Source organism: Sapajus apella, unplaced genomic scaffold, assembly GCF_009761245.1.
Source record: "Sapajus apella isolate SASKATOON/1434 unplaced genomic scaffold, GSC_monkey_1.0 scaffold42, whole genome shotgun sequence".
Classification (NCBI taxonomy): Eukaryota; Metazoa; Chordata; class Mammalia; order Primates; family Cebidae; genus Sapajus; species Sapajus apella.
The window spans coordinates 14,410,831-14,435,139 of NW_022436982.1; the positions used below are offsets into that span (position 1 = coordinate 14,410,831).

Genomic DNA, 24,309 nt, shown 5'->3' on the forward strand with positions numbered 1-24,309 from the left:
AAAAAAAAAAAAAAAAAAAAAAAAAAGAAAAGATAAAGAATGAGAATTCTTGAGTACTACTTCTTGTGGGAGTGTAGCCATCTGGGAAGCAATATTTTGTGTTTACTAAAATCATGTATGAAAATGATCTCACTCCAAGGATTATTTCTGAGAGAAACTACTTCACAAGTCCAAAAGGGGATACGTATTGGGCAGTGCACTGCATTACCACAGTGATGTTTGTTGTAATAGAGAACTGAAAGCAATTGAAGTATCTAACACTAGAATAATGGATAACTACAAAGACATATTAAGTTACTGTAGGAGAACAGGCATAAACCAGATATACATATAGTAACTCAGATTTTAAACTGAGTAATAAAAATAAATAAATTGAGATATATATCACACTTAGCAGAGTCAGTGTCTTTGTAGAATAAGTGAATGAGGATGGGAATGGGGAAAGGAGAATAAATACAAGAAGGCCCTTGCACAGGCCAAAGATGATAGTGTGTCAGGAATTAAAGAGTATGATTTGACTTACCCCCATGCCTGAAGCTAAAAGAAAAACAGAGAAGAAACACCTCTACAATTAAATGTTTTTGTTTGTTTTTCAGATGGAGTCTCACTCTGTAGCCCAGGCTAGAGTGCAGTGGCACGATCTCAGCTCACTGCAACCTCCACCTCCTGGGTTCAAACCATTCTCTTACCTCAGTTTCCTGAGTACCTGAGACTACAGGCATGTGCCACCATGTCTGGCTAACCTTTTTTGTACTTTTTGTAGAAATGGGGATTTGCCATGTTGCCCAGGCTGATCTTAAACTCCTAACATCAAGTGATCCACCTGCCTTGCCCTCCCAAAGTATTGGGATTGCAGGTGTGCGCCATCGCACCAGGCCTAAATGTACTTTTTTTTTTTTTTTGGAGACAGAATCTCGCTCTGTCGCCCAAGCTGGAGTACAGTGGCGCAATCTCGGCTCACTGCAACCTCCGCCTCCCAGGTTCAAGCAATTCTCCTGCCACAGCCTCCTGAGTAGCTGGGACTACAGGCGCACGCCACCACACCTGGCTAATTTTTTTGTATTTTAGTAGAGACAGGGTTTCACCATGTTGCCCAGGCTGGTCTCAAACTCCTGAGCTCTGACAATCTCACTGCCTTGGCCTCCCAAAGTGCTACGATTACAGGCGTGAGCCACTGTACCCAGCAATGTATTTTTTTTAAAGCAGCTAAAGACAGAAAATAATAAAAAGTTCAATTTGTTCCATAAAACAAACAGTATAATCCCTTAGGTCAGCATAGTGTTACCAAACTCTCAATTATTGAATGTCTGATTATAGATCAGCTAGTCTCCTTTCTATTGCCTAGAATTTGGTCATTTCACTGCACAGAACACTGCCAGGAAGTGCAAGTGATAACAGAAGAGTTGAAGCCTTTTCTTCCCCCTTTGCTTCTTTTAAATTACATGCTCAAAGCAGTTTCAAACTCCTGGGTTCATGCAATCCTCCTGTCTCAGCCTTTCTAGTAGCTGCAACCACAGATGCAGACTCCCATGCCCAGCCAATTAAAAAAAATTTTTTTGTAGACACAGGGTCTTGCCATGTTGCCCAGGCTGGTCTTAAACTCCTGACCTCAAGAAATAATCCCACCTGGGCCTCCCAAAATGTTGAGATTACAGGCATCAGCCATGGCACCTGGCTGATAATCCTACTTTAAATAAAATGGAAAAGTAGGCTCCCACATTACTAGTATTCGTACTCAAATACTGAAGGTGAAGGACAGATAGGAAGGCAGACCTGGAGCATACCATGAATATTTCACTCTTCTCCCAGAACTCATTTCTTTTGGGGGTGCTTATTTCTTGAGGGAGCTTTTATAATACTAACCTTGCAGAACCTCTCAAATCTTTGAATTCTATATTGAGAAGAGGCAAGAAATTGCTTTTGCAGAATGGACAAGTTGTATTCAAATTTGAATCATCTGCTGTCCATCCAGCCATAATTTCTTCATCATAGACTAAAGCTCCACAAGTGGTACACTGTGAACAACTGGACATCAAAACCTAAAAACAGAAAAATGCAGACACTGAGAACCTCTAATAAAAATTAATCTTAACAGGAATTCTCTTGAGATAATGGGATTTTATTTATTCCATTGATCAAATTTGGAATTTTTAACAGTTCTATTATTTCACAGGTAAACTACCAGTTCATTATTTTAAATAGGACATCAAACAAATTCAACAAAATGACTTACTTTATTATATATACTGTCCCCAAGGGTATAATAGAATCCTGTTAAATGCCAATCTGAAATAAAAATATGCTTACAGCTACTTTATCATGAACTGAATATAGAACTTTTACCTCCATTGCACAATTCTGATAGATGCTAGACATGCTGGTATTTTGAGAAGAACCATGATCTGATTTTTCAAGGTCTTGTCCTTTCATACCTCTTGGAAATGGAACTTCACCTACAAAGGAATAAACATCATAAAACCTTACACAAGGAATGACCCTATTTTTTGAAAATGTATGCCAAAGTATTTAGGGGAGACATATCATAAAGTCTGCAAATGTTTTTCAATTGGCTCAATATAAAAATGTATGCATACATAGAGATAAAGTTAACAACAGTTAATTAAATCTAGTTGGAAAATACATGATCGTTCATTATGCAATTCTTTCAACTTTCAGGACATTTGAATTTTTTTTTTTTTTTTTTTTTGAGATGGAGTCTTGCTCTGTCACCCAGGCTGGAGTACAAATGGCATGATCTCGACTCACTGCAACCTCTGCCTCCCAGGTTCAAGCGATTCTCCTGCCTCAGCCTCCCAAGTAGCTGGGATTACAGGTGCACGCTGCCACAGCTAGCCAATTTTTTTTGTATTTTAGTAGTGACAGGGTTTCAATGTGTTGCCCAGGTTGGTCTCGAACTCCTGAGCTCAGGCAATCTATGCGCCTCGGCCTTCCAAAGTGCTAGAATTACAGGTGTGAGCCACCACACCCGGCCCAGACATTTGAAATTTTTATAATAAAAAGTCAAAGAAAAAGAAAAGAATTATAATTTTAAAAAGTAATATGGACGGCCGGGCGCGGTGGCTCACGCCTGTAATCCCAGCACTTTGGGAGGCCAAGGCGGGTGGATCATGAGGTCAAGAGATCGAGACCATCCTGGTCAACATGGTGAAACCCCGTCTCTACTAAAACTACAAAAAATTAGCTGCGCGTGGTGACACGTGCCTGTAATCCCAGCTACTCAAGAGGCTGAGGCAGGAGAATTGCCTGAACCCAGGAGGCGGAGGTTGCGGTGAGCCGAGATTGCGCCATTGCACTCCAGCCTGGGTAACAAGAGCGAAACTCCGACTCAAAAAAAAAAAAAAAAAAAAAAAAAAAAAAAAGTAATATGGAGAAAGAAACTTCAATGACACAGCCTAGGGATTCTCAAACTCTTGTATATGTCTGATTCACCCAGAGAGAGCTGCTTAAAAAATACATATCCCAAGGCTCCACCTCACAAATTCAGTCTCAGAAGTTTTAGCGTAAGGCTTGGACACTTGCATATATTTTAAAACAATTTCCCCAGATTATTCTGATGCATGCCAAAGTTTGAGAATTAATGATATAGCCCACAAATATATACAACCAAAAGCAAAGGCAGTAGGTGATCACAGGAGTTATAAATCATGCAAGATCAGAATAGATGGTAAGGCAGCTAGTATTAAAAATGTCTCAGTCATCTCAACAAATGGGGCTTGTTGGGGAGCAGGGAAGTTATAGGCATCTAAATTAAAGTAAGTGAAGACAGGCCAGGTTCTGTGGCTCACACCTGTAATCCCAGCACTTTGGGAGGCAGGGGCAGGCAGTCTGCTTGAGCCCAGGAGTTTGAGACCAGCCTGGGCAACATGACAAAATCCTGTCTCTTAAAAAAAATTTTTTTTAAATAAAAATAAATTTTTAAAAAAAGAAAGCAAAGACTATTATGAAGCAAACGAAGAAAGGAAAATCCTTCCCCATACCTGTTGGATAATGCAGTTTTCCTACATCTCCACTACTGCTGCTACTGCCAAGGCTTGTGTTGCTCTGGGTAAGTTCACTGGGGACCAACCCTGAGATACTTGTGTTAGGCGACATATTCTCCCCCAAAATATGGTCTTCGAGGCCAGCTGGGAAGCTGTAGTCTCTACTAGTTTCTTCCTTTAATTGAAAAAAATAAAATTCCACATACATGAATAATACCTTCTCCAATGGGAACATACTCACTCTACCCTTTTCAGAAAACTCTATAATCCTTAAACAAATTATCCCCCCATTTTTCAAAACCATGAATTGGAACTTCCCTTCCACACTCTAAGACACTCAAGCCATAAGCAACAATACTTTAAGAAAGATCATGTTGTGCCTCAGGTGCATGTGGGAGGTCTGGGTGTCTCTCAATATTCAATTGTATAAAATAACAGTATTCTAGGGAGCTCACTGTCTCCAATGGAATTGAGGATCCCAGTGCAAGCAGAGTAGGGGCTTCTGAGTCAGCCAGCCAGAGTATGACCTTCTTCATCACTATTTATTAGGTATGTAACCTTACAGAAATTACTAAACTTCTCTAAATTTTAATTATGTAATCTGAAAATATGGATAATATGAGTTGTTTCAAATAAGGCTGTTGTGATCATTTCTGCTGGGAATATGAATGTTCAGAATAACAAATATCAATATTAGAGGCACAAAACATGAATAAAGTTTCAAACACTGTAGTTCTTAACTACGTAAGTGATTGTTGAAGCTTTACATGGAAAAACATTTCAATAATCAGGTTTTCTGCGTAAAAATAAAAGATTTGTGTCTTGTTATAAAAATCATGTTAAATGATTTTTAAAAATTAAATACAGTTAAGTAAAACAAGGAATAAAAAACATTTGATACCAACAGTCAGCGAATAAAATCAAAATCTTGATATATAGCCTTCTAGTCATTTAAAATATACATATAAAATCATATAATAAATCTTTACAAATTAGAATATTGTTAACTTGTACTTCTTATATAACTATTTTAGTGTCAGTAAATTTTCTTCTAATTATTTAAACCCCTGTGAACTCATTTGTTTTACTGATACACTATTACATACTTACTAACTCCCCTGTTGCTTAAACATTCAAAATGTTTCAAATATTATATAAATTACATTGGTAAATTCCTCTATTTTTATATATACCTCTAATTATTTCCTTAAACTCTGGATGAGTTATAAACATTTTATAGGCTTCTTATTCATTCTTTTATTTGTAAATATTTATTAAGTATATACTATTTGTCTTTTGCCAGGTATTGCTTACTGGTGCCAGGGCTACTACAACAATGAAAAGACAAGATCAGATCCACGGTGACTTGGAACTTACAGTGTCATATACTCCAAGTTCAAATAACCCTGTGGAATGTATTTTTATTTTTAACAGATAATTTTTTGGGGGGCGGGAGAGGGGAGATAGGGTCTCTGTCACCCAGGCTGGAATGCAGTGGTGTGACTTCCTATCACTGCAACCTCTGCCTCCTGGGCTCAAGCTATCCTCCCACCTCATCTTCCAGGGTAGCTGGGACTACAGGTGCATGCCACCATGCCCAGTTAATTTTTGTATTTGTAGTATAGATAGGGTTTTGCCATGTTGCCGAGGTTACTCTCAAACTCCTGGGCTCAAGCAATCTGCCCACCTCAACCTCCAAAAGGGCTGGGATTAGACGCATGAGTCCTCATACCCAACTTCGATAAAATTTCAAAAATAAAATGAAGGCCGGGTGCATTGGCTCATGGCTGTAATATCAGCACTTTGGGAGACCTAGGAACACTTGAGCCCAGAAGTTCAAGACCAGCCTGGGCAACATGGCAAGACCCTATCTTTACAAAAAATAAAAAATTAGAAGGCATGGTGGAGCAATCAGGAGGCTGAGGCAGGAGGACTGCTTGAGCCCAGGAGGTCAAGGCTACAGTAAGCCACGTCTGTGCCACTGTACTCCAGCCTGGGTAACAAAGCAAGCCCCTATCTCAAAAAATAAAATAAAAATAAAATAAAATGATACACTTTTTTTTTTCTCATAATGCCAGGTTAAGACACTTTGGAAGCTATTTTATTTTGCCTTCCCTTGACTGATTTGATAAGCTCTTTAAATACAAAATAGTTAATTTATAATACCCAATACTACAATTTTAATTCAATTATTATTTTGCCTATAAAGTTTTCCTTCAAATGGTATAAAAGTCTTATTTGTCTAATTTCTTTTCCCATGTCTCTAATTCTGATTTAGACCTTTAATAACCTGAAATTGATTATCTTGAAAGTGTATGATATTTTAAGCTTTCATGCCATTTCACATTATTCTTTCAGATATACTCTTCTGACAATCTTCTTACGGCTTTAACCCCAAATGTCAAATGTATCCTTCAAATCCCAACTTACATATCACCTGCTTTGGTTTTTTTTCCTGGATAGCCCCCAACATGAACCTCTTTTCATATATTGCTCTTTGGTTTCTTCTCCTGAGATACTGCTTCTACAGTAAGAGCCTGGACTCTGGAGCCAATCTCCCTGACTTCAAATCATATTTCCACCATTCCCTAGTTATGTCATCTTGGGAAGCTAATTAGCCTCTCTGAATTTCATATATCATCTACAAAATCAGGATAACCATAGTATCATCCTCATGGAGTTGCTATGAAAATTAAATACCATGTTTGTATATATTCATATATAAAATAGACATATAGCTTATAACAGTACCTAGGACATACTGTTAAAAAATGACAGCAACATATAGATATCTGCCTTTTCTACTAAAGTACTCAAATATTATACAATTCTTTGCATACAAGGTGACATTTCCATTTTTTTCTGTAAAACAAGCAAAATTTCCCCACTTTCATTTTCATCAAAAGATCTAATGATTAACTACTCTATTTATAATGCTTTTTAAAGACAATTATGTTTATCATGTAGTATGAAATCTATGGATTAAGCTGCAGCTTGACTTCACATGTATTAAGGAGATTACATAGGTAAAAATTATTTTAAAAGTGATTGCTACACAAATATAATATGGCATTTTTATTAACTTCAAACGCTAATCATTAGAAGTTTCAAAAAAATAAACAATGTTTTAGTTTAGACTAGTCTATGGAATTATAAAGTAATCCTGATATTCTATTTCTACATTATCAACTTCTTTACATGTATGTTCAAGTTACTTCAAGAAAGAAACCAAATATGCATAATTTTAAAATATGAAAACCAAAGTTACCAGAACTCTATTAATAATCCCTCACATATTTTTTAAAAGATATACAGACACTCCAGTATCAGATAGACTATACAAAATATAAAAACCAAAGTTATCAGAAATCAGCCAGGAAAAGTGGCTCATGCCTATAATCCCAGCACTTTGGGAGGCCGATAAGGGTGGATCACCTGAGGTCAGGAGTTTAAGACCAGCCTGGCCAACATGGCAAAACTTTGTCTCTACCAAAAATACAAAAATTAGCCAGGCTTGGTGGCACAACCCTGTAGTCCCAGCTACTCAGGAGGGTGAGGCAGAAGAATCGCTCAAACCTAGGAGACGGAGGTTGCAAGGAAGCCAAGATCACGCCGCTGCACTCCAGCCTGGGCACAGAAATCTCTTAATAATAATACATATATTTCTAGAAAGATACTATAAACATTCCAATAGCAGATAGACTACACACATCAAGCTTTCTTACCTCATCATCTGAGTAGCTGTAGGCAGATGCAACAGCTACCCACATCTTACTGGCTACTGTCGCTGCTTGTTTCATGCCAGATTTTAGGACATCTATCTTGGGCCCTGAGAGTATATTATCCAGCTTTAATCCTGACAAAGAATTTACTACAGAACCCAGTGAGCCATGCGGTGAAGAACGCACTAGCGCTGACAAAGAAGTTGAACGTTCTTTATGAGTTCGAGAGGGGGTTTGCTGCTTGAAACGCCCAGCAAAAGTTTTAGACCTGGACACTGCAGGTGAGCTCTTTTCACTTTCAGGATTTTCCTGTGCTGGTGAACCATGATCTAAAGGTAGGCTTGATCTCCTCTCTAGAGCATGAATAAATGTAGCAGTCATGCCAGACTCCCTGTTTTCCTCTCCGTGTAATTCCATACTAGAAGATTTACTACCTAGGGGGCTTTTTAGGTTCATATAGCTTTCTATTTCATCAGCCAGATTACGTGCAATAACTGGAGAAAATAACTTATCTTCAGAAACAGTAGTTTTTTCCCCTGTACATTCAGTGGCTAAAAGAGACAAAGGATCTAGTCCGGTTTCAACATCTTCCCTCTCAACCGCCTTAGCAATACCATATAAACTACTTCTCTTATTCTTCAGATCTCTGGATCCTATTTTCAAGTCTCTGGACTGATTACTGGCACTATCACTGAGTAGACTCTCATACGTATCCTCTGTTGCAGTAGTTTTAGCTATGTCATCAACCACAGGCTCAAGGAGTTCTTGGCTTTCCTCAAGTATCTCTGGCACCAGAGGTGATCTGTGCCCAGGATTCCAAGTGCTTTCAGACACACAAGTCCTACTATCAGGTAGGTGACAGCTAACATTCTCAAAGCTATGGGTTCTTGCGTTATGAAGTGGAGAAGTCTTAGGGCATGTCAATGCTGCCGTGAGAATCTTGGCATCTGCTCCCATCATGATAGCCATTTCACTTGAATTCAAATCCAGACTACTCTTCTTAAGCAACATTCCTGCTCGACTTTCAGAACTAAAACTACAACTCCTCTCAGGAAAATGCTTTTGTCTTTTTTCTGCTCTAACACCATTCTTCTTGAGATTAGTAGCTTCACCAAAGACTGCATCTTCTACTGGATCTTGAGTAGAAAACAGCACATTTGATATACTACCTAAAAGTGAAAGCAAAAATATTAACAATGAATCTCTATTTTCCAAGCTAACTTTTATTAAAATGTTCACTGTTTTCCTGATTACAAATGTGACATATACACAGAATAAAAGACCCAGAAAATTCAGAGGCGATAAAGAAGGTATTTTTTAAAAAGTACCCTGGAAAAGCTATTTAAACCATTTTAATGTATAACCTGTCTTTCATCCTGTATGTATATAAACACCCATTTAAAAAAACAAATCATGCAATATATGATAGATGGATATGTCTGTGTTGTTCACTAAAACACAGAAAAAGAAAGAATCTCTTACATCTTAGTTTTGTACCCATTCAACAAATACTTGCTAGGAATCTACTCTGCAAAAAGCAAATTTGTAATTGTAGAGGAATTGTATATTTGCTATACTCACAGCCCTACTACTGTAAAGTAAAAGAATCCGGAATGGAATGCTTAGCGCTGGCAAATCTAAGAAAGCTGGCTGGGCGTGGTAGCTCATGCCTGTAATCACAGCACTTTGGGAGGCTGAGGCAGGCAAATCAGGAGGTAAGAAGTTTGAGACTGGCCTGGCCAACACGGTGAAACCCCGTCACTACTAAAAATACAAAAAATTAGCTGGGCCTGGTGGCAGGCACCTGTAATCCCAGCTGCTCAGGAGGCTGAGACAGGAGAATCACTTGAACCCCAGAGGCAGAGGTTGCAGTAAGCTGAGATTATGCCACAGCACTCCAGCCTAGGCAACTGCGACGGTTTGAGGCTCTTGTCTCCACCAAAAAAAAAAAAAAAAAAAAAAAAGGCTGATAAAATCTGAGTGGTTAAAAAATAATCCAGATATATCCACTTCTTCAACAAATATCTAAACACCTACTAATATCCACTATATGAGGTGCTAAGAATACAAAAGCAAATAAAACAGAAATAATCTCAGCCTTCATAGAAGTTGGTCTTATTTGATCATATAAAGCAAAAACATGCTAGTGGCCATAGAGGCTTCCCTCAGCTTTGGAAGAAGCAAGCAGACTTCTGCTCTTTGCTACCATGTAATTTGCTTCACTCCAAGACCAAAAGCTATTATTTCCTATTTGAATCATTATTAGAACTTAAGTCTACCTGTTACAGACTGAATGTTTGTGTCCCCCAAAATCCACATGTTGAAATCCTAATCCCCAATGAGACAGTTATTAGGAGACAGGGCCTTTGAAAGATAATTTGATCATGAAAGTGGAACCCTGATCAATGGGATTAGAGCCCTTCTAGAAGAAAACCCTGAGAGCTCTCTCCTTCTCTGCTGTGCGAGGATACAATAAGAAGCTAGCAGTCTGCAACCTGGAAGAGGGCCCTCTGCAGAACTCACCATGCTAAAACCCTAATCCTGGACTTTACAGTCCCTAGAACTATAAGAAAAAAATTTTCTTCTTTCTTTTTTTGTTTTGTTTTGTTTTGTTTAAGTTAGGGTCAGGCCAGGCCCAGTGGCTCACACCTGTAATCCCGGCAATTTGGGAAGCTGAGGCAGGTGGATCACCTGAGCTCAGGAGCTCAAGATCAGCCTGGGCAAAATGGTGAAACACTGTCTCCACAAAAAAAATAGAAAAATTAGCCAGGCGTGGTGCCACTCACCTGTAATCCCAGCTACTTGGGGGACTGAGGTAGGAGAATCCTCGATTGCTTGAGCCCAGGAAGTCGAGGCTGCAGTGAGACATGACTGTGCCACTATACTCCAGCCTAAGTGACACAGTGAGACCTGTCTCAAAAACTGTGTAGCAGCCTGAAAATTTCATATTTAGGATTCTCATTTGTGTTTACTTTCCTTTGTTTTCTTTTTATCAGTGCCTTTTACTGTAGTCACATCATATGTTGTATTAAAAAGCATAATGTCTGGGAGCTTCAAGGAAGAAGGCTGTCTTAGATAAGATCTTTTAAACCTCAAGATTGATTTCAAGGTTCTTTTTAATCTTTCAAGTTAGTACTAAAAATCATATTTATATCAATTAATCAGAATAAGCATTTAGAGATATTCTTTTTAAGCCTTAATGGGAATTAAACTAACCTATTTTACAACTCAAAATATGTACCTGCTTTAAAGGCTGTTCCCAATATTTGAGAAACAAATCTTTGCAAATATTACTGGTTTTCATAGTACTTCCAGAAATTTAACAGCATATTTTATTCAATTTAAAAAATATTCGCTATATTGACAAAAGTCCCATTATCCTTGCCCTTCATTCTTAACAGGAAAATAAGGTAAGTTAAAAGGGAAAGTAACACAAAAGTCCACAGACCATGTCCAGTTCAATATTCTTAGGGGATTCTAAGCCTGTGATGAAGAAAACTCTTCACTCTATTTCCCCAGCATCTTTGCTATCAAGAGGTTAGGAAAATGGGATCTGCAATGTGTTTTTCAATTATTTTCTCAAAAAACCTCTAGCCCCATCTCTTGAGCACTACCCAAAAATGTAGTGAGTGAAACTTGGAGTCACAGTAAATACAAAGAGAAAAGACTTTAAGAACAAGGAGTGCTTTTATATTGGTTTAAGAATCTGAACTAATTTCTGTAAAGTCACACAATAGATACATTTTCAGACAAGAGAGTCAACTTTAGAAAAGTGAACTGTAGCCACCGCTAATGAACAGCAAAGGATGCAGGTCAATTTCATTGTCTTTTAAAATCATATACTTAGAGGTCAGGTGCAGTGGCTCACACCTGTAATCCCAGCACTCTGGAAAACTGAGGCGAGTAGATCAGGAGGTCAGGAATTCAAGACCAGCCTGGCCAGAATGGTGAAACCCTGTCTCTACTAAAAATACAAAAACTAGCCAGGCGTGGTGGCGGTGCCTGTAATCCCAGATACTTGGGAAGCTGAGGCAGAGAATTGCTTGAACCCGGGAGGTGGAGGCTGCAGTGAGCTGAGATCCCACCACTGCACTCCAGCCTGAGCAACGATTCCATCTCAAAAAAAAAAACCAAAAATCATATACTTATATGTGTGCCATAAGACTCTTGGAAGGCCTACAACATAAATGAAAGTAGAAAACTACTTTCATGGGAGTCATGCACGCAGAGTTATTTATTACAATCACAAATAAGAAGTGGCTTGGGGTACCTATAACAATGGCCAAAACTAAAGCCCCACTGGCATATCTGTGTAGAGGGGAAATGATGTGAATCTTTGTCTTCCACTTCCCTTCACTGATAGGAATTAGCCTGCCATTCATAAGCCCTCTGGGATTTGATCACATCACTGCCTCTCTGTTCATGATGCATACAGGAAGCCCTACAAGTACACTCTCTCATTATCCACAATGAGAAACAGTGGCCAAATGGAGAACAGTCACCACAACAGGAAAGGGTATTCCAAATAACAACTAAATATACCAAATACTCCTTTTAAAAGTCAAACACATTTAAGTAAAAATATTTTCAATTTCTTTAGCCTATTTATAGAATTCGAAAGTCCCTTCTGGCTCTTTAGCATGTTCATTACAACTAGGTAAACAATTTAATGTCATTTAAGATACATATGTGTGTATAGAAGTATATTTTAAGTATTTAATAACCAAAATGTAAAGACTCACCAGTGCTACATTTCCTGCTGTTGATATCAAATATACCAGATGGAACTTTCACAATACTGCTGCCCCATGCAGGAGGTTCAGTAGGACTGTGAGGCTCTGGACTCGGTTGTGAATGTTTTGCCACAATAGCAGAGGCATCACACACCTCTGGAAAAAAATATTTGGATGTTATCCTTCCGACTTTTGCCAATATTAAACAGAAAGCATATATTGATTTTTATATAGTATGTGTGTTTTCTCCAATAGTGTGTCTATTTTACTTCAGACACAAAGTAAAATAGACTGTATCTGGTTTATTTTACGCCATAAATGCTGCCAGTATTAACTGAAATAAATGCTTTGTTTTAGTATTCAATAATCCTAACATGAATGTTCTTTAGTGAATCAATTAAGTCTCTCTGGCCTTCAGTTCTCCTTCTCATCACTTGGCCAGTAGGAAAGGGGCTTGCTTCTCCATAATTCTGGAGTATAAAATAAGTAACATCAAAGAAAGTGCACTTTTCTGAAAGCGAAGAGGAAGAACATCTTATTCTATAAGCCAAAATATTCCTCTATATTTTCATGAAATGATTCCAACAAATTATCTCTACCTTAATGAGTCCTATAAAAACTGGGAAAACCACAGACTACTTTTTTTTTTTTTTTTTTTTTTTTTTGAGATGGAGTTTCGCTCTTGTTACCCAGGCTGGAGTGCAATGGCGCGATCTCGGCTCACCGCAACCTCCGCCTCCCGGGTTCAGGCAATTCTCCTGCCCCAGCCTTCTGAGTCGCTGGGATTACAGGCACACGCCACCATGCCCAGCTAATTTTTTGTATTTTTAGTAGAAACGGGGTTTCACCATGTTGATCAGGATGGTCTCGATCTTTTGACCTCGTGATCCACCCGCCTCGGCCTCCCAAAGTGCTGGGATTACAGGCTTGAGCCACCGCGCCCGGCCCCCCACAGACTACTTTTAACCCATGAATGAAAACTATCCACCTATATATTTAAAGGACTGCTAGTGAAAGAGCATTTTAAAATTAAAAAGGGCACTAAAATAGAAGTTTTGATGACTCAAAATTTAGTCCTGGTTCTGTCAAAAGTAGCTATGTAATTCTGGCAAATGCCTCAATGGGTCATACTTTCCTGCAAAATTAATGGCTGACCTACAGAATCTCTAAAGGTCTCTTATGGCCAGGTGTGGTGGCCCACAACTGTAATCCCAGCACTCTGGGAGGCAGAGGCAGGAAGCACTCTTGAGCTCAGGAAGTCAAGAGTAGCCTGGGCAACATGGTGAGATCTTGTCTCTACAAAAAATTTAACAATTAGCCAGGCATGGTGGCATGCGCCTGTGGTCCCAGCTGACAGGGGGCTGAGGCAGGAAGATCCTATGAGGCCAGGAGATCAGGGCTGCAGTAAGCCATGTCTCGCCACTGCACTCAACCTGGGCAACAGAGCAAGACCCTGTCTCTAAAAAAAAAACATAAAGAAAGAAATAAAGGTCTCTTAAACTTCAGAGACTACCGAAATCTACCTTATATAACAGTATGTAGCATCTTAAGAGCCAGACCTCACATTTGTGAAAATAATCATCAAAGCTATCAACTAAGATAAACTTTTAATTAATACAGGTATTATTCTAAGTAAAGTTCATAAATATCAGTATTTAACCTTCTGTTTGCATTTCTGTTTTAGTTATCAATTCTTTTGCTGCTTGTTCTTCAGGCACATGAATTTCTGCATCATCCTTTATAAGTTCATCCTTAGACCCATATCCTTGGTCAGACTGACCACCTGTTAAAAAGAATGCAGGCTTACACATAAATGTTTTCATATACTTATAATTCATATATAAAATATCAAAATAAAATTCCACTGATCTACACAACTAAAGTTAGAGAAAAGGAAGACAAGAAAGCACACAAGGCACACAGAACATTTTAAAAATAATGATAAGCACCAAAGAACAGTAGAAACAGGAACATCAAAGACTAAACACATTTGGAAGCACTAAATCTTAATTTCTTCATCTGTAAATTAAAAAGATTTAGACAAGATGTTTGGAAAAGTCTCTTTTGGAGAGTGTCTACAGAATGCTACCTTCTATGTAAGAATGAAAAATACATATATCTGCTTCCTTTTGCAAAAAGAAATGCAGGAAAAATAAACTAGAAAACAGTAAATATGGTTACCTACCAGGGTTGGGGGAAAATAAGATGAAATGAATAAAGAGGCAGAAAACTTCTCTATGTATGGCTATGGTATTGCTTTTATCTTTGCAGATTTAATATACTTCTGCATGTTAAAAAAAAATAAAATCAGTAAGATAAAGGGGGTACAACTGAATGCAAACAGAAACAAATGAAGCCAACTGTATATCACATGAATAACCACACTGAAAGGGCCAGGGGAGGACAAATTCAAGTAACTTTTGAACACATTATTTTGAATATTTACACTAAGCCTATGAGTAATCATCAAATCCTGAACTGCCTAGTGGGTTTGTTTTTCACAGAGAAATGAGTGTGACAATTCTGAAATTATTTTTTATGTACAGTACACATCTTTTCTAGCTTAGGAAAAAAGTTGAGAAGGAGTAACACCATGGTAACAGTGAGCTGAAATCTTAGCTTCCAAAATCGAGTCCCCATAAAAAAGAACCAGGAATTCCTGAAGAAATGGCTGATTCTAGAGCTCAGATAGAGAAGGTACAAGATTGAGCCGGAACAGTCTGTTGTGCCAAAAAGGTAGTGTTCAGAAACATGATAGGAGAATATCTAATGGACATAAAAACCAGCTTACAGGAGTTCCCACTGGCCAACACAGGGATAGTTTGAAGATCAAATAAGGACAGTCATGAATTACACTTCAATGAATAAAATAGGAATCCAGGAATCCGTACTCATAATAAATAAGAAAAAAAGGAAAGAATGGAGAATTTTCTGTATACTAGAATATCATCTTCTAAAGGAGTGACAGAGTTGGCAAAATCACTACTTTTAGCCATCATAGTAATCACTGGTTCAGGCAAGCATCATCAATGGATATCAAATTTAAAAGAGAAAGTGTCATGAGAAAGGATACTAGCACATTGTCACAGAGTGTCCTTTCAAAAATAGCTTTTTATCTGAGAGGGAAAAAATATTATAGTAACTATCTACAGAGAAACCAGACAATAGTGAGACCAGGTGATCCAAATCAGTATCACCGATGATGGTCTGACAGACTGTGTGTGCCTGTAGGATGTGATAACCTGAGAAGGATTCAACATCATTTATGTAGCAAACCCATGGATGTATAATCTAATCACTAGGAAATAGCAGACATACCCAAATTAAAGAACATTTCACAAAATAATTAAAATGAATTCTGCAAAAAGGCCAAGGTCATAAAAGATTTTTTTAAAGGCCAAGGAACTGTGCCAGGTTAAGGAAGACTAAAGAAAGGCAGTTAAATTACCACAAGGAACATTAGGACAAAGGACAAATTTGGAATATCAACTATAAAGTAGTATATCAATGTTTTCTTGAATTTGGTAACTAAAGTATGGTTATATATAAGAGAAAACACCACTGAAATAGTAAGAGGTAAAAGGGCAAGATGTATGTACCCTGCACATATGATTTAGGAAAAAGAAATGGTATGTATATGCATAAAGAATGAAAATAACAAAGCAAATGTGGCAAACTAAAAAGCAGTGAATCTAGACAAAAGATACGAGAGTTTTCTGTATTATTCTTGCAACTTTTCTCTAAGTTTGAGATTATTTCAAATATTTTAAAAGTCTGCTTTGACTTTAAAGTTCTATCATTTAAAATCAAAACTAAGATCAGGCACTAGAGAAATCAGCATAAAGATGTCAATGTCAATAAAAGGCACATAAAATAACATACGAAGTACCTCCATTTTCCATCACTTATTACACTGCCACCCAGACTCTGGGTTTGCATTTTATAACAAAAGAATTAAATGTCTTTAAATAATATTACTTAGAATGACTAACTTCAGTCACATTTTTACTGGCTCCCTCAAAAAGTCTGGTAAAGCAATATTGTTCTATGCAATAAACACTAGGCTGGGACCTGGCTAGATTAAAACCAAACATGCCCCTAACAGCTAAATGACTCTGTATCAGGTACCCAGTGGAAAGATTTCATAAGATAGTCCTTAATGAAATGAGCAACTTAAGCACCTGGGCTGAAGACTCCAAAAGCATCAAATGGCATCATGAGAAGTTCTACAGAGACACACCACCACTGAGAATTCACTATGTGGAATTCAGTCATCTGAAATGCAGCTAAAATATATAAGGGGGACCTGAAGGTTCTCACCCAACTATTGAAGTCTTTATATCAATTACTCAGGATTATTAGGAGACTGGTATTTCCATTAAAGGAGTAAATTGCCTCTATGATGAGATAGACTTAAAAATCTGAAGGAATGGGGGAAGGTATTTATGTATTACTATTACTATTCCTGGAAAACTGGTTTCATAAGAAAAAAATTTTTTTGTTTTTTTTATATATGAATCTCATGTCCTCTACAAGTATCAGCAAAAAATGCTAGAGGAAATAAAATAAGGTAGCTTTAAAATAAATGTTTCATAAAAATTCTTATTTGTTAATATAATATACAAACATGACAGCAAACTGAGGAAGTTTATTACAAACAGAATTGTAATGTATAGCTTTATGTTGACTTTCAATTATTTACACATGCTCCTGTAATTACAGGAAGGTTGCTTTTAGCATAATAATTCAGTAGAACAGTTTTGGAAAGAAATAACCACACCACCTCAACAGCTGAAACAATTAATTCTTCAATGCTTTTAACACTATTTGTCACAATGATGCTACAAACCAACCTCAAAATAAGAATTTTAGCAAGGCCTAATATATCTTCAAATAAGATAAAAAATATGCTTTGCAAATGGACCATTAAAAAAGAAAGTTAGTTTGATATTTTCAATAGAGTCTATATATGATTACATTTATCTGAAGGAGAAAGGCAAGAAAATAAAAACTGTTTACCATTCATAACAATACTTAAAATACAATGAAAGTCTTTCCCCCACCCTTGCATGTCAGCAAAATTTAACCTAATAAATGGGAAATTACCTGATGTGGTTAACAGTCAAGGGTAGAATTAATGCACACGTGTATCCATAGCTTCACGTCATACAAGTCTGTCTGCACCCCACACCATGACAGCCAAGGACAAATGCAGCACCAAGAAACAGCACAGAGCAAAAAGCAAAGCAACAAAGAGCAGAGAAAAGGAAACTTCAGTCATTGAGACAAGTTCAGAAGCACAGGAATTAGACCCAGAATTCTTTTTTAAAGGAAGGCTTGAAATATTAAAAACAACCACAACAAAAAAAACAACACAAGAAGAAGGATGTGCAACACATATATATCTGCACGATGTGCTACTTTAACTATACTTATTTCTAACTTCAGAGGACAGGGGTTATTCCCATGGTTATGTACATAAAAGCAGCTTCAGTAGCTCTCAGATCTAAAAAAAACCGTAACTTAAAGAGAATGCTTTTCCTCATGGTGTGACTTCCTTCCTTTCCTTTTTAATATTCATAAAGTTTTAAGATATATTTTCTATTTAATTAAAAAAAGATTTGCAAGTTGTGTCACTAATTTTGAAGTTCCTTAGCTCACAATTCCTAATTATAGCATACATGTTCACAAATTAATGATGAACAAAAACAAAGAAGCATCATGCTAGAGCACTGCGCACAGAACTACCATACTAATTCTGTACTATAGGAAATAAAGAAAAGTGATCTGCAGACTTGTATTGCTTCTCTTCTACTTTTAAAGTACTAAAAGTAAAGTGCTTCTACTACTTTTAAAGTATTCATGTCACACAAATTCAAGAAGGGAAGAAGCTTTTTGAAAAAGGAAAGATTAAACATGAGAGTAAGTGAAGAGTTAGTAAAATCTGTATTTTAGTACCTGTGCTAGAGTGATTATCAATGGACTCAAGCCTGATTAAATCTCTGACGAAGACTGTGTGCTCCCCATTGTTAGCATCATTAGAACTATCCACGCTACCGTGGCTCACCGTGTCCCCATCACTTCCACCTGTGACATTCTGAGGAGCTAAAGATAAGGACAATAGCAGTTCAGTAACTCATGCATTGATAATCTCTTAAATTAAACATGAATGACCCACAGTTCAGTTATAGTCGCAGAACACTTTCTAAATTTCTAGAAAAAACAAAAACAATTTTGGACTAAGATAATCTGTCTTCAATTGTATATGGAAATGTCCACCACAATTTAAGTTTTCTACTTCACATAGCTAAAAATTCAAATGCCTATAAAGCTCATGGTTCAGCAAGAAAGTATACTTCCAATCACATGTATTACCTGATATTGAGGAGACCTGTGATTTTTGCACAGTCTTTTTAAGTGGTTGCCTAAACTGTGCCAAGCCACGTACCACATTCCGTACCTTCGTCCATAAGAAGATACCACTGCGGGTACTGCTAGGCCACGGGCTCTCCAAAACTACCTAAAGGTAAAATAAGGGTAAAAATAATGTTCATTAGCAATATCTGATTTTAAAAACACATACATGCATATGTGTGTGTGTGTGTGTGTGTACACACACACACAAATACAGGTATTGATCGACTTACGACCTATGCAACTTACGACCATTCGACTTTACGACCACAATCGCTAGCCACGACTGCTCTGCGTATGGCAGTGCAAACGTTGCCCAGCTGGGCGTACGACAGTGCGGACCAGCTTCTGGCAGCACTACCATCTCCATGTGCATATAGCCTACTCAACTTATGACCAAATCGTGTTACAACCGGTCTGTCGGAACCAATAGTGGTCGTAAGTCGAGCACTCGCTGTATAAAGTTATACTAGTCAAGAGGTATATGAAAAAATGCTAAACATTACTAAACATCAGAGAAACACAAATTAAGACTATAATGAAATATCACCTAATACTTGTTAGAATCATTATTGTCAAAAAAAAAAAAAAGATGTTGATTAAGGATGTAAACAGCTGGGCATGTTGGCTCATGCCTGCAATCCCAGCACTTTGGGAGGCAGAGGCGTGCGGATCACCTGAGGTTGGGAGTTCCACACCAGCCTGAACAACAGGGAAAAACCCCCATCTTTACTAAAAATACAAAATTAGCTGGGCATGGTGGCGCATGCCTGTAATCCCAGCTACTTGAGAGGCTGAGGCAGGAGAATTGCTTGAACCTAGGAGGTGGAGGTTGTAGTGAGCCGAGATCACACCACTGCACTCCAGTCTGGGCAACAAGGGCGAAACTCTGCTCAAAAAAAAAAAAAAAAGGATGTGGAGAAAAGAACACTTACACATTCAGTGGAAATGCAAATTAGTACAGCCATTAAAAAGATTCCTCAAAAATAGTATGGAGTTTCCTCAAAAAATTAAAACTAGAACTACCATATCATCCAGCAATCCTACTACTGGGTATAGATATGCAAAAGAAATGAAATCAGTACACTCAAGAGATCTATACTCCTCATATTTACTGCAGCATTATTCATAATAACCAAAATATGGAATCATCTTAAGTGTTCATCAATGTATGAATGAATGAAGAAACTTTGGTTTACACAATGAAATATTATTCAGCCTGAAATAAAAAAGGAAATCCTGTCATTTGTGACAATATGAATGATCCCAGAGGACATGACAGTAAGTGAAACAAGCCAGGCACAGAGAGACAAATACTGCATGATCTCACATATATATGAGATCCAATAAAGTGAAACCCATAAAACTTAGTAGAACTGGCTACCAGGGGCTTTGGGAGGTGAAGGGAAACGGGGTACTGGAAGATATTGGTCAAAAGATACAAAATTTGAGTTAGATACAAGAAATAAAGTCAAGAGATCTGTTGAACAACATGGAGACTACAGTTAATAACAATGTATTGTATTTTGAAAATTGCTAAGAGACAAGTGTTCTCACCACAAAAAAATGGTAAGTATGTGAAGGCATATGTCAATTACTTAATAGTCTGATTGATCCATTTCACAATATACATATCTCAAAACATACTGTACATGATAAATGTACATACATTTTATCAATTTTTTAAAAAGAATTATAACCCAAAACCTCTTTTAACAGGAATTTCATGAATAACAAAAGGTATACAAAATTATCATTCTTAATAAGCAGCACATATTGCCTAATGTCGATCTTACTTACCTTATTATAATAACCATAAGTAATAGCATTAGGCTTTATCCTAGCAGTTTTCATTTCAAATAAGACTCTCACTGCTAAAACAGGATGACCCCAAAGTCCACAAAGCTGCATTACTACTCGATAGCACACCTAACAACAACAACAAAAAATTGAATTGTCAGTAATTATCATACTACCCTATCTGTGAATTGTAGAAATTTTACTGAATTCTTTTCATGAAGTTATTAAGCATTATTTTCTCCTTTGTTCTGCTTTGAGCATCTTAGCAAATTATTTTTAAGACCATTCAGGCTGGGCGCAGTGGCTCACGCCTCACAGCACTTAGGGAGCCAAGGCGGGCAGATGACCTGAGGTCAGGACTTCAAGACCAACCTGGCCAACATGGTAAAACCTCATCTCTACTAACAGTACAAAAATTAGATGGGCAGGGTGGTTCATGCCTACAATCCCAGCTACTTGGGAGGCTGAGGCACAAGAATCACTTTAACCCAGGAGGTGGAGGTTGCAAGGAGCCCATATCACACCATTGCACTCCAGCCTGGGCGACACAGCGAGACTCTGTCTCAAAAAAAAAAACAACACCAAACCTATTCATTAATACAAGTATCATTATTAACTATTTCATATAAGACATATTTGTCCATGTCCCATTTGTTTGAGTAACTAAATCTACTCTATTACTCTTTGTAAATTTGAGAGGTAATTCATTCCTAAAATCAAGTATAGAGGCCAGCAGCAGTGGCTCACACCTGTAATCCCAGAACTTTGGGAGGCCAAGGTGGGCAAATCACCTGAGGTCAGGAGTTTGAGACCAGCCTGGCCAACATGGTGAAGCCCCATCTCTACAAAAAATAAAATAAAATAAATACAAAAATTAGCCAAGCATGGTGGCACAGGCCTGTAATCCCAGGTACTCGGGAGGCTGGGGCAGGAGAATCGCTTGAACCCGGGAGAAAGAGGTTGCAGTGAGCCAAGATTGCAATTTTACTCTTTTCCTGAGGGAAAAGAGTAAAACTGTCTTAAAAAAATAAACAAAATCAAGTATAATTAAAGTCTGTCTCTCCCCAATAACTATGCTTTCCATTCACTGCCAAAGGAATTAAAAACTTATCTCCAAAATGCCTATAAAACAACAAGACTTGTCTTTAAAAGAATGAGAACAAAGTTAAATATACTGTAACATTATCAGCAAAGATTTTTAATTTTTAATTCTGCTCTAGTTCAACAAAGTTTATAGTTATCTTAACATCAAAAATAATTTTTAAAAAGAAAAATATCATGAGAAAAAGCTAAATAAGTGCCTCAGTTTCCTCAACCATTAACTGGATAATATCAGTATGTACTTCTTAGGATGGTTTCTGAGGCTTGAGAGAAATATGCATGAAAATGTCTAGTACGTCATTCACTGAGTGCTTCTATGAACCAGGCACTTTAAGTATATTAACTGATTTAACCTTCAGACTATGATGAAGGTACTATTATTATCTACCTCGGTGGTTCTCCAGGAGCAATTTTGCTCTCCAAGGGAACATTTTTTATTGTTGTGATCTGTGCAGGGAAAGAGGGGCATCTAGTAGGTAGACGCCAAGGATGCTGCTAAACATCCTACACAATGTACAAGACAGACTCCTAAAATAAACAACTACGTGGGCCAAAATATCAATAGTGCCAAAGTTGAGAAGTTTAATCCAAAACACAAATAGGTTCTACAGGCCAGGTGCAATGGTTCACATTGATAATCTCAGCACTTTGGGAGGTCAAGCAGAAGGATGGCTTGAAGCCATGAGTTTGAGACCAGCCCAGGAAACATATCGAGACCCCATTTCTACAAAATATAAAACTAAAAAAATTAGTCAGACGTGGTGATGTGCACCTGTAGTTCCAGCTACTTGGGAGGCTGAGTGGGAGGATCACTTGAGCCCAGAAGTTCAAGGCTGCAGGGAGCTGTGATAGCGCCACTGCACTCCAGCCTGGGCAACAGTACATGGCCCTGTCTCCAAAACAGACTATATAACTCACCCTAAGACACAGGTCCTAAGTAGAGAGCCACTTACTAAAAGCCTATTCCCTATCTCCTTCCCAATAAAGTTATATTAAGAATAAAATGAAGCCGGCCATGGCAGCCCATGCCTGTAATCCCAGCACTTTGGGAGGCCAAGATGGGGGTTCAAGAGCCAGGAGTTCAAGACCAGCCTGGGCAACGAAGTGAGATTCCATCCCTTGAAAGAAAAAAATTAAAAAACAAAACAAAACAAAAAAACATATGCCAGGCTAGGTGCAGGACTGTATACCTGTAGTCCTAGCTACTCCAGAGACAGGTGGGAGAACTGCTTGAGCCCAGGAGTTCAAGGCTGCAGTAAGCCATGATCACAAAACTGCACTCCAGCCTGGGCAAGAGAGGAGCGTGATCCCATCTCTTTAAAAATATACAAACATGGCCGGCTGTAGTGGCTCACACCTGTAATCCCAGCACTTTGCAAAGCTGAGGTGGGCAGATCACTTGAAGCCAGGAGTTCAAGACCAGCCTGAACAACATGGTGAGACCCCATCTCTATTAAAAATACACACACACACACACACACACACACACACACACACACACACACAGCCAGGTATGGTGTCATGTGCCTGTAATTCCAGTTACTCAGGAGCTACAGCACTGTCTGAACCCAGAAGGCAGAGACGTCAATGAGCCAAGGATGGATCCAACCTTGCTCAAAAATAAATAACTAAAATAAAAAATGAACAATATGCACCAGCTCCACGAAACACAGTAAGTTTTACCTTTCCTCCTTAATGAAAATGCTTAAGCACACTTAAAAGCAACTTAGACCCAAATTTTATTAGCAGTACAAAAATAAAATTTATCTTAGAAACAATAAGTCAATTTGTTATACTTACCTCATCTAAGGGATCCACATCTGTTTTCCTCATCTTAATAAGTACATCATATGCCTGCTGAAGTGCTCTGACCTTAGGATGAGAAACTCTAACATAGGCCGGAAGACAAATAAACCATAAACTATAACAATGACTGAACAGACACTTGGCCCACTGTGGTGGATTTGTATAACATCTCTTTGCCAATTTATGAGCTGTTTTTATTTCCTAGAAAGAGAATAAAATATTACAGCATTTACTAAAATTTATTAGGGTGAGGGGAGAAGTGAGAAGGAAACAGGAGAGGCGAATTTAAGTAAAACTTGACTCTAAAATCAAGCACTTCGAAGTTGACTTTTCTGAGTAGCTTCCTGCTTAGTGCTAATGGTTCCCCTGAACATTTTTTTACAATAGTACTTTATACTATACCACAACTATTTGTTAGCAACCATGTGTCTCCTAACAGAGTAGAAATTAAGAGCAAACATCACTCATCTTTTTATAATAGAATGGCTCGTGTCTTTTACGAAGAAGGCACTCATTTTTGATGGGTGAAAAAGTGATATTCTCACTCTTTTCTCTCTTCTCTCTGCTGAAGTTTAATATGCTCTAGGCTATCTCCTGCCAAGATTTCCACTCTGTCTTCCCAAGCTACAGACTATGTTAACTCCCTCATTGACAGATTCCTTAAAAAAAGATCTATTCCTGGCCAGTCGCGGTAGCTCAACCCTGTAATCCCAGCACTTTGGGAGGCCGAGG

General features: G+C 37.9%; 1 protein-coding gene and 1 long non-coding RNA gene across 4 annotated transcripts in view; both read right to left on the reverse strand.

Moving 5' to 3' along the window:
• DENND4C (DENN domain containing 4C) overlaps positions 1-24,309 on the reverse strand; it is a 132,282-nt gene that overhangs the window by 14,806 nt on the left and 93,167 nt on the right. For 2 of the 3 annotated variants that reach the window (XM_032300103.1, XM_032300105.1), the window contains 10 exons: positions 23,572-23,778; positions 20,671-20,799; positions 18,832-18,976; positions 18,415-18,561; positions 14,117-14,239; positions 12,466-12,612; positions 7,727-8,892; positions 3,999-4,176; positions 2,344-2,453; positions 1,864-2,039 (listed from right to left, as the gene is read on the reverse strand). In XM_032300103.1, the coding sequence (XP_032155994.1) occupies positions 1,864-2,039; positions 2,344-2,453; positions 3,999-4,176; positions 7,727-8,892; positions 12,466-12,612; positions 14,117-14,239; positions 18,415-18,561; positions 18,832-18,976; positions 20,671-20,799; positions 23,572-23,778 (2,528 nt within the window). The remainder of the gene's footprint in view (positions 1-1,863; positions 2,040-2,343; positions 2,454-3,998; positions 4,177-7,726; positions 8,893-12,465; positions 12,613-14,116; positions 14,240-18,414; positions 18,562-18,831; positions 18,977-20,670; positions 20,800-23,571; positions 23,779-24,309) is intronic. The other variant, XM_032300104.1, reaches the window with a different exon arrangement.
• On the reverse strand, positions 12,707-13,735 carry LOC116566111. Its single transcript, XR_004275736.1, has 2 exons — positions 13,414-13,735; positions 12,707-13,094 (listed from the first exon to the last, which is right to left on the reverse strand). It is a non-coding gene; the product is annotated as an uncharacterized LOC116566111 (long non-coding RNA).